The following is an 11,802-nucleotide window of genomic DNA, read 5'->3' on the forward strand; positions in this document are numbered from 1 at the left end:
CATGAGGCCGTTAGAAAAGATGCTGAACGAGCATTTGGAGCTCCACAAGCTCGATTTTCATTTCTTCTACAACCGTATCTTGTGTGGGATAATAGGATATGATGGGGAAAGTTATGATTGCATGTATAACCATTTATAATATGATCGTTGAGGATGAACAAGTTACGAGACACATACATTCATTATTATGATCCATCAAAATTTCGAAATGATACCTCTACAAACCAACAACAAACATGCTCTATTGGAGATGATGGACAATCTTTACAATACTCCATTGAACGAATTATAGATCTATCTAGTTATATGATTGTAACATCCTAAAATTTATAATGTTAAATAAAGAAAGTTACGTTTAGTGATTTCGCGTTATTAATTAATTAATGTCGAGTAAAGAACGGATCATGGACTTAGATTAATTAAGATGGGTTAAATGAGAATAGGCCTTAGGTCCATGGGCTTTAAGGGATATAAATATCCCCTAAACCAACCTAAACCCTCATTTCATTTCCATCATAATCTCTACACACTCAAAAAAAAAAACACACACATACACTACGCCATATTTGGCCGAGAGAGAGAGAGAGACATCCAAGACCAAGAATCAAGCCGACCATTATTAGATCTTCAATATACGAGATAACCAAGCAAACCGCGACCACACCGAACGTATAAAATGTATGTTCTTGACCTTTAAAGTTTACGTAGTATTGAACGTTTTTACCTTAAAGGTCCAAGCTTTATAGTATATACGGGATATATATACGAACGAAAACGGTTAGGGAACGTAGGGGGTGATGTCGAACCATAACAAGGGTATTAAAATCGTCAAAATGCTTGATAAAAACCAAACCCGTAGCTGACCTGAACAACTTCGCCTGCAAAAGCTTAACTTGGCCTTCAAAGCTTAACTTCGCATACGGCCAAGTTCGCCTAATTGATAACTTCGCCTACGGCCAAGTTCGCCTAACTGATAACTTCGCCTAAGGCCAAGTTCGCCCAACTGATAACTTCGCCTAAGGCCAAGTTCGCTTAAGGTTTAACTTCGCCTAAAGTTAAGTTCGCTTAGAAAATAAATTAAAAACCTAATGGAAAATGTGTTAAGACAGTTAATGTAAATAAAATTTTTCCAAGCTGACCTGGCAGCTCGACCTCAGCCAGGGGCTCTGCCCCTTGGACCCTGCCAGGGGCTGCCGCCCCTAGACCCCGCTGCCAGGGGCGCTGCCCCCGGACCCCCATTCGTTGTGGGTAGAAGTTAAGACTAGAAAGATGATATGAGTAGTGATAGTTAATTGATACGTATACTTGTTATACAGTCAGCCGTGCACAACTGAATAAAGGGATTACGATTAACGGTGAACGTAACCGTGTTCAGGTGAGTTTCTAGCCCCAATTATGTGTTATGTTTTCGGGGCTGTGTGCCTACTCGATATGTTTGTTAATACGCTTATCCTAAGAGATAAGTGTATGCCTTATGTGAATGATGTGATATGTATGAATGATGGCTTGACGGTACGTGAACGATCTTCGGGTATTGCACGTACTGTCAGGTTGTAACGCTAAGTATAAGGTAAGTATGATATGTATGCTTATGTGTATGAATGTGATAAAGTTAATAAATGAAGGAAATGATGGTTGTATGGTTACGAAGAGGGTACCGGGCCCTAATAATACTCGAGGTATGATGTATGGTTGTATGGTAACGAGGAGGGAATCGAACCCTACTAATATTCGAGAACTAGGGAACCGAACCCTACTAATATTCGAGGAAAGAGGGTACGGAGCCCTAATAATACCCGAGGAAAGAGGGTACCGAGCCCTAATAATACCCGAGGAAGGAGGACACCGAGCCCTAATAATACTCGAGGAAGGAGGGCACCGAGCCCTAATAATACTCGAGGAATGTAGGGTACCGAGCCCTGATAATACTCGAGGAAGGAGAATACCGAGCCCTAATAATACTCGAGGAAGGAGGGTACCGAGCCCTAATAATACTCGAGGAATGTAGGGCGTAATGCTCTTTATAACGTAAGATATGAAAGTAAGTTAATACAAAAGAAAGTATGAAAGTATGAATGAAAGAATATAAGTTTATGTGTATTGTATAGTGTATGATTAACTAGAAATCACTCAGCGTAGCTGACTTTTAGTATGCACGCAGGTGAGTAGGATGAGGCAGCTCGCTTGAGGAGACACGTGGCACTGAATAAGAGGCTGGCATCGGAAGACTCAAGACGTTTAAGTTTAATGTTTCGTTTACTTTGAAAGACAAAATGATGTTTTAAGACAAGACGTGTTTTGTTATGAAATGTTTTATGAAAGCTTTTATATTCCGCGAATGTTTTAATTAACTCTGATATTTAGAACTGCGTTTATGAGTAAATCCAACACGAAAGTAGGGCTACCGGTAACGGGGCCTTACAATGAGTAATATGGCACACGTTCACAACAGGGAAGCTCGTAACACTCTAAAAATGATATGGTTGAGCATATATGGCAAATATCTTCCCTTTATGAGTAATTAAGTAGTTTATGTATATGTAATTGTTACCTTCAGTGTCACGCATGTAACTTCAATTATGTATGATGAACGTAAATGTTCGTTTATTTTAAATAATTTTCTATATTTAAGTTTGAAAAAAATAAACATTTTTATTATATATAAATCGTATTAATTTAGTAAAAATGGTTTATGGGTGGTTGCTAATTGGTGTGAAATAGGTAGGTGGGAGTAGGGTTGTTCATTAGCTGAGCTAAATCGAACGAGGGCTTGCTCGTTGCTTGACTCATTTACAAACCGAACTGAATGGCTCATTTATAAATCGAGCGAATATCAAATCGAACATTTTTTGATCGAACATAGACCAATTTCCAAGCATTACTCATTTCCTTTTCACTTAAAAAAAATCAATAAGAAACCAGTTTTAAGTCCTATACAATATACCTGTGACTGTGATGATTACATTAAAACTAGTATAATTTCCCGTGCAAGTTCGACGATACTTATCCGTACGATACCAACACAAGGTGTGGCAGCCTAAAGAGGTAACACCAAGTAAAGGTATGCATCTATGGACAATGGATTGATATTCATGTTTGGGAGTTCTTTGGATGGGCGCCTTCATTTCAGTAAAACGATGTTGATGTGGAAAACTGAGAGTCTAGTCTTGGCGGCGAAGAGGTGGTGATGGTTAACAAAATGGGTCATGTGGAGGAGGTTGGAATTGAAACTGATGAAGAAAGTTATATTGATGGAAAATGTAGGACATAGAGATGAATTAAATAAAAACTTGCATGGGAAAATTAAAGAGAATTCGTTTAAAAAGACATTGTTCAAAGGGCTTAGGGGTAAAGGACAGTGGCGGTAGAAACTGCTTTGCATGGCATGGTGAAACCAAGCGGGAAAGGATGTGAGGACCAAAATATGCATATGGGTGTGGCATCGAGTGGGCTACGATGTGGGGAAAAGATGCATGTAATGTAAGGATGCAAGATAACTTGTATATAGGGCAAATACATGTGTATTAAAGGTACTATTCTTTGGTGAGGGGCATAGAAATTGATTTTTAATAGAAGTAATAATTTAGAAGAGTTACAAGTTCACTTAAACTTGTGTGCTTTAAGTAAGTTCTTAAAACATTGGAGTTTTATATGCGACTTAAACAAAACGGAGGCTAAATTTTATTACTTCTTCTAAATACTGTCATTTCTTAAAAACAAAATAAATGAAGTTGAGTACACGTGATAGAAGGGAAAAAATGTTAAATTCACACGTTTATGTATCATGAGATTATATTTCCCATAAGTCTCAACCACATGATCAAAACATCTTTTCACATACTTTAAAATGCTAAAATATTTACTTTTTGGTAACAATGTCAAATTAGTACCCTACCCTTATCGACGAGAAGGAAAATAATAAAAAATGTATATTTGGTTTGGGTAAACGGATACATATGTTTCATATAACTGAATTTATATATCGAGCTGATAGCATTTAATACCATAAACGCCCAACTTTTTAAAATTAATCTCATACAGGGTTGTGTTTGGGATTTCTTATTTTCATCAATTTATAACTTACAAACTTTTTGAAAAGTTAATAAAATGTATAAGGTGTTTGGCAAACCATAAGGACTTAAGAATATTAACTTAATGAGAAGGCAAAATAAAAGGGTTTTGAAAAGTTAGAAATATGTAATTTATTAACTTAATTGTTTGATTTATCTATTACACCCCTCTAACTCTCAAAACACATTACACTCATTTAAAAAAAAGAGTGTCCTTTTTAGTCATTTTGGTTTCCTTCAACACATAAGCTAATCCAAACAATTTTTGAAAAACTTCTTTTAAAAAATCCGTAAGTTTATAAGTGCTTTTAACAAAAAATATTTTTTTTATTAAAATAAGCAATCCCAAACACACCCAAAGTATAAAACAAAAACAAAAACAAAAACCAGATATTGAACAAAACTGGTTTCTCCTTACCCGACCCTACGTGCCGACTTTATGTCGGTCCATACCCGATTTGTCCACTAACTTTATCCATAGTCCCGTACCCGTTCTGAGCATCCATCCCGGTTAGTTTACCACCCCATAAATATTACTGTACTACTTTAAACCACAATACAGTAATAAATAATAAAGAAAGTGAAGTAGCAGTGACGCTGCATAATGAAGGGTGGTGCCACGACGGTGATGAAGAAACGATGGAGTTGGCTGGTAATCGCCGTCTTAGGCCTCGTTTTGCTTTCAATGTTCGTTCCTCTTGCCTTCTTACTCGGTCTTCACAACGGATTTCACTCTGTTACTCACTCAGGTATATATATATATATATATATATATCCTATCCTTCACTCATCATTTTGCCCTAATTCCGTCACGTCATCAACCAGATCTGTTACCGAATTCGTAATGTCTGTTGATAGTTATCAGATCCAGTGTAGTCATTTATGCAATTGTACAAGCGGTTGTTAGATCTAGACTGATTGTGTTAGTTTTGTGTTTTGTGGTTTGAGATTTAGAGGATTGGATAGGTTTAGTGAGGTTTTGGTTTAAAATTAGTGTTTCGAAATCAGGATCTGTGTTATTTGAAAGACTATGTTCGTGAGTGAATTGAACTTGATATAATATTATTTGTATATGGTTTTCTAGGGCAAAGGAATTCTGCTTCATCGAGAAGTGGTGCAGCGTTAAAGTCACCGTTAATTAAAGTGAGTATTTATTCTCATACTCTGATTATGTTAATGCTTGTTGTTTAACTAAAAGAAAGATAAAAAATCTAATCAAATGAAGTGTCGATACCATGTAATAGTTGTATGCAGTGTTGTAGAAATCGCTAGGCGCTAGTCGAGCGGTGTGGTAGGGAATGGCGATTAACCGGTTTGGAATTTATATGTAATTTTTCAAATATACAATACCAAGTTTATAACTTTATATATAAGATTTTCAATTTTGACTGATTTTGACCAAACAGCGGTTAATCGGCCTCTAGTCGGTGGGGTACCAACTTGCGATTAATCGGCTCCTAGGCAGGATTTTCACAACCATGGTTATATGCTTGTTATGAATTTATGATATGAGTTGAATATGTGACTATCTGTATACTTGTATACTGACATGATCTATTTGCAGGAAGGGCTACCAAAACATGTACATGGAATCTTGAGAAATCCTGGACCAACTCTTCCAAAGGTTCATTGCATACTGCTTTGATGGTTAAGACTCAACTTTTGTACTAACTGTATCAATATGCTGGCTATAACCAATCTGTGTTTTCTTGTAGGTATTAATAGTAGTTTTAACAAAATTTTATCTGTTGGTAATAAGCCAATCATGTTAATGTTGCATCCCCAAGCTATTTTTATACATTTAGATCATGCGTACAAAAGGACTATTATTTCGTTGTTGTTCCTTTATGCAAACATCTGCAGCTATTTCATTGCTTTTGACATTTTTGATGATTGAAAGTTGAAACTATCTTCTACTTTTGTTGTCATTAACAACTTGGCATTTTAGTTTCAAACTTTTGATTAGTTAATAACTTTTATGTTAAGTGCCAACAACTCACTAATATCATCAACGCTATGTTCACTAACAGTAAAAGCCATATGTATATCATTTGAAAGTTAAAATGTAGAATAACGGGTAACCACACATATACATATGTATATATATATACACACACATATGTATATATATATATTGTACTTGATTTATTGCTAGTCAGACATGAAGGGAAAAAGAACTTTTTTCAACTAAACCAGTGATTAGTGATTTATTGACCTATGTAACCTATTTGGGCTATAGCTAGTCAGGCATAAAGGAAAAAGGAACTTTTTTCAGTTAAACAGTCGGTGTAAATAAAAGATACTTAATTCTTCTTATATCTGCTTAGAGTTAGTAAACTACTTATGATGGGATAGCTATTTTATTTTAGGTGATATTCTGTGAACCACGCATGAAAAAATGAATTTACACTCTCCCCAATGGTAAAGATTCCAACTATCGTTGACATATTCGAAACTTCTTGCATAACCCTTAAAGATATTTAAATTGTTATATTTTACTGCTGCTTATTCGTGCTCCTCATTGCAGGACAATACGAATGTTCTAAAACTTCTTGCATAACTATTTAAATATTTATATGTATGTATGTATGCTCCTCCTTTCCAGGATTGGTTTCTAAACTAAATTATAGTATGTTTGAACTTCTTTGTATGTATATACTTGTATTTATTTGCTACTTATGTATGCCCATGCTCTTTTTGGGGACTGGTTTTTAAACTCCCTTGAATAGTTAGTTACATTTTGGATTCACGTCTTTAGATCTCCACGTGATAATAGATTTGTAAGCTTAAGAACACTTTTATGCAGAAAAAATATACTTTTGCCAAGGAAAAAAAGATACCTGGAATAATTAAGCCAGTTACCTCATTGTCATGTATGTTTTTTTTAACAGGATTTTAGAAGGCACTCTGTCAACTCTGTCAAGGAAACTGAAAATAAAACCACTGGTAGATCATTGTTCTTAGAATGTGTTTCATTTTATTCTTTTAAATCAATTTGGTTTTCATGGACTTTCAACCTTTATAACCAAAACCATTTATGCATCTTTGATATGACTGCAGGTTTTGCTGTGCCTACACAAGTATTAAACCCACCTCCAAAAAAACATGTATGCATATTTCTTTTATGATTTGTAAGATTTAAATTGTCTTAGTACTATATGAATTTAGGCTATACTGCACAAAATATAAACAAACTTACATATGTTCCCTATTTTATCAACAACTTTAAACTTGGCTCAAAATTGAAGCCAACTCACTTTTTTATTACCGGTTATAGTAACCTCATTACTTTTTATTACTGACAGTAGCAGCAAATGAATATTAATAAATTATAATAAACGAGCCAAGCTCGAGCTTTTAAAACTACACGAGCCAAGCTCGAGCTTGAGCTCTCGTAAGTCAAACAGATCGAGCCTAGACGAGCTCATGGCCAGCTTGTTTCATTTACACCCCTACTTGCACATGTGCCATTTCATGTCTTGATTGGCATGCCATTAACCAGTGCCATGCCAGCAATTTACCACTTGGTTTATATTTGACGCCCCAATATGAAGTTGGTTGCTAGAATCAGAAAAGAGCGTAAAGTCTGTTTCCATCTCATGCAATTTTAGTTAATCCCATTTTATAGAGTGTTGGAGCTGGTTCGTCAACTGAAGGCACTAAAACAGCTCAAGTTATTGGTCAGAATGAAAAAATGTGTGAGTTAAAATTTGGGAGCTATTGCTTATGGCGACAACAACATAAGGAAAAAATGAAAGATTTTATTGTTAAAAAAATGAAGGACCGGCTTTATGTGGCTCGAGCTTATTACCCTAGTGTTGCAAAGCTTCCAAAACTTGAACAATTTACCCAAGAAATAAAGCAAAATATTCAAGAGTTTGAACGGATTCTCAGTGAAAGTTCTTCAGATACAGATCTTCCACCACAGTAAGTTTTTAAGAATATATCAGTGTTTTCCTCTTTAGTTCTAGGGAGAATTGCATATATCCTCTTGTAAACTTCACTAATTGCATGTTTACCCAACCCAAAACTAATATTTCACCACAGTAAGTTTTTAAGAATATATTGTCTTTTTCCTCTTTAATTGTAGGGAGAATTGCATTATATGATATATCCCCTTGTAAACTTCACTAATTGCAATTTATCCAACCCAAAACTAAAATGCATATATCCCCTTCCTTAATGAATTTTTCTTACCCATTTTGATTTGTTTTTGTTAAAATAAGTTTTAGAGACTATTTTACCCTTATTTTACTAAAACTTTATGACACAAGATTCTTGATTGGTACAATCTGTAAAAAACATTGCAGAATACTGTAAACTTCATTTCTGATTTTGTGCAGTTTGTCTTTTATAACTTTATTCTACTTCCCTTGTTTCTCGATACACACTTAAAATAAAGACCTGTTTATTATCAGGATTGACAAGAAGCTTCAAAAAATGGAAACCGTTGTTGACTGTAACAATGTTGACAAAAAATTAAGACAATTAGTTGACTTAACAGAAGATGAAGCCAACTTTCACATGAAACAGAGTGCTTTTCTTTACCAACTTGCAGTCCAAACAACACCAAAAAGTCTACATTGTTTGTCAATGAGACTAACTGTTGAGTATTTTAAAACTTCACCTGATGATGCTGATCTGTCAGAGAGTTTGTCGAACCTGGATCTGCATCACTATGTTATGTTCTCCAACAACGTGCTCGCATCATCCGTAGTGATCAACTCGACTGTTATGCATGCAAAGGTATGCTCTTGCATCTATATTTATAATCTATATGTTAAGAGATGGTCAAAACAGGTCAACTGTTGTACTGGTTAAAATGGGCCGGGTCGGGTCAAGTTTGTTTGCTAGGCTTGTAAACGAACCAAACGTCTAGTTAACCGTTCGTCAGGAAGTTCATTTATGCTTGTTGAACATGAAGGCATTTGTTTAATTGTTTGTATTCGATTGGTTAAAGTTAAACGAACGAACACGAACATGCTCATTCGTGTTCTTTCGGCTGGTTTACAGGGCTAGCGATTATTTTTTCCCATAATTTGCAAACTTTCTAGAGATAATATATGTGGAGGTGACTCAAGTATTAACCTTTTCAATGCTATCGATGTATAAAAACTACTTTAGAGACAATGTATGTGGGGGCCACCCAAGTATTCAAAAGCTGTCATTAAGGCCACATATTGATTCTTCTTTATAGTTCATTAAAGTATGCCTGAGGTTTTGTTCATACCAAACTAGGTTGAAAAACATGCCTAATGATGAACATGCCCTTAGACATTTTGAAAAGACAAAAACTACCCTTGTATCAGTTATATATTAGGTTCAATATACTTGGTGGCATCAATGAAAAAAGGCTGAACACTTGGTGGCATGTACATACAGTATCCTTTTTTAATGTGTCAATTATGATTAAAAAGTTCATTTCAATAATAATGTTGGATTTTGAATAAAAAACGATTTAGGTGGTTTTATGCTTTAAAAATACACTTTGGGTGATTTTTCATATGTTTTACTTTTAGCAGATTTTTTTATTTGACTTCTTGGAAATCAGAACATTACCCCAATTGACTCGTTTATAAGTAAATGGGTTATAATATGATTACACAAGTTACACTTTATAAGTAAATGGGTTTTATGAATAAAATTATACTTTCTCTATTTTCTATAACATGAACTAATCAATATTATTTTCAGGTCAGTAAGAAGCAGGTATTTCACGTGTTAACAGATAAGCAAAGCTTCTTCTCCATGAAAATGTGGTTCTTCACTAATTCTTACAAAGATGCAACAGTTCAAGTTTTGAACATTGAAGATCTTGACCTTCTAGAAGGTCATCTGTCTACTCATGTATCAATGCCACAAGAGTTACGCGTCTCATTCCTATCTACATCCAAAAGCAGAACCGAATATATCTCTGTGTTTTCTCATTTACATTATTCCCTACCAAGAATATTCCCGACTTTGAAGAAAATTATTATTCTTGATGATGATATTGTTGCCCAACGGGATCTGTCAGAATTATGGAATGTTGATATGAAGGACAAAGTTATCGGCGCAGTGCCGTTTTGCATGGTGAAACTGGGTGCGATTAAGAGTTATTTGGGGAAGGAGAGTTATGATGCTGATTCCTGTACGTGGATGTCTGGGTTAAATGTTGTTGACTTGGTTCGGTGGAGGGAAAGAAATGTCACTAGAACGTTTCAAGGTTTGGTGCAGCGGGTGAGTTATTTCTTGATTTGTTCTTTCTTTATTTACGCTCGTGGCCTGCTCGATATCAGCCTGTTAAAAGCTTCGAATCAAGCCGAGCTTAAGCGAGCTTGAGCCTAAAATAAGTTAGTTAAAACGATTTTTAATAATAATATATATTTTAAATAAAACGATATCCAAGGCACTCTAAAGTGACCTTCGTCTCGTTCAGTGCATTTCACGCCTTTCCTTTAAAACCATTTTGTTATTAATTTATTAGCTATACCCGTTAGAATAAAACACACATCACCAAGGACACATTTTGACCATCACTATTTCTCTATGAACAGCGGTTGACCGAAACGACGACTCTAGGAGCAACAATGTTGACATTTCAAGGCTTACTTTTTGCTCTTGATGACAAATGGGTATTATCCGGGCTGGGTCATAATTATGGTATCACTAAGGAAGCAATTAACAAAGCATATGTATTACACTTCAATGGCAACATGAAACCCTGGCTTGAACTCGGTATTCCAAATTATAAAATCCACTGGAGAAAGTTTCTAAATCAACAAAACCGTTTCTTGACCGATTGCAATGTCAATCCGTGATTGTGGTTCATCATTTGAAGCCCAAATTCTTTAATTGGAAGAGAGAAGTTCGATATGTGGGCCCGGTTTCCAGAAACTGTGGATACACAAGTGATGATGTGGCAAACGTGTGTATTTTCAGAGATCATTCTTGTGGTGATCGCATGTGACTGATAGGAATATGAAGAATGGTTGATGTTAAAGTAGGTAGGAAAGTGATAAGATTTTCGTTTTTGTTTTTCCACGGTCGCTATAGCATTTGTATTCATGGTAATTAGGGATATTATGGTGATTAAGGGATAGCAAATAATTCATTTACTTACAAAATGTACCTTTTAGCTTGCTCGGCTTATAGCCGTAAGGGTGTAGGCGAGTTGATAAGTTGTAAGGGTGTAAACGAGTCGAGACTAATTGGTGTAAACTTGTACTTGCCACTAGCTAATATTTCTACTAATATCCTTCTATATTGCTTTCGCTGGAATTTGAATGTAAAATGAAACAAATATCATTTCACACGTGACGTTTTTACTGTTATTATTATTTTTGAATGACTGTTTTGTTAAACCACATATACCTCTGCATAGTGCATAATTTGAACTCCCCATATAAGGACTAAGATAGATGGAAAACGTTTTACCACCGCATCTAATTCTAAATACTCCTATAAGCGATCCGCATTTACACATTGCAAGATCTAAACCCTCAGCATTCGCCTCTTAACATAAGAGATTGGAAAGAAATCTTATTACCAAATATGGAGTTATTTAGAAATCACCATCATTTTTCTTTTCTTTTTGTTAAACAATAATAGAATATTAATTAAGTGATTTTTTTTATTTAGACGTACAATCAAAATCAAAATAAAATGAATGTTTAGAGAAAGGTCAAAGTCACAAAAGTTTTCAATATTGAAAGTGATTACACTTTTTTCCAATTTACAGTAAAGAATTTAC

General features: G+C 35.1%; 1 protein-coding gene across 1 annotated transcript; it reads left to right on the top strand.

Moving 5' to 3' along the window:
* The first annotated feature begins 4,646 nt into the window (after positions 1 to 4,646).
* LOC143548776 (putative galacturonosyltransferase 7) lies at positions 4,647 to 11,295 on the top strand. The gene is made up of 9 exons (XM_077039864.1): positions 4,647 to 4,819; positions 5,155 to 5,213; positions 5,635 to 5,694; positions 6,962 to 7,016; positions 7,131 to 7,177; positions 7,699 to 7,997; positions 8,489 to 8,816; positions 9,765 to 10,289; positions 10,607 to 11,295. The coding sequence occupies exons 1-9, from the start codon at positions 4,675 to 4,677 to the stop codon at positions 10,868 to 10,870; spliced, it is 1,782 nt and encodes a 593-aa protein (XP_076895979.1). The 5' UTR covers positions 4,647 to 4,674; the 3' UTR covers positions 10,871 to 11,295.
* The last annotated feature ends 507 nt before the right edge of the window (positions 11,296 to 11,802 follow it).

The sequence above is a fragment of the Bidens hawaiensis genome, unplaced genomic scaffold (assembly GCF_021521415.1).
Source record: "Bidens hawaiensis isolate Kalapana, Puna unplaced genomic scaffold, B.hawaiensis_p1.1 tig00015249_1, whole genome shotgun sequence".
Taxonomy (NCBI): Eukaryota; Viridiplantae; Streptophyta; class Magnoliopsida; order Asterales; family Asteraceae; genus Bidens; species Bidens hawaiensis.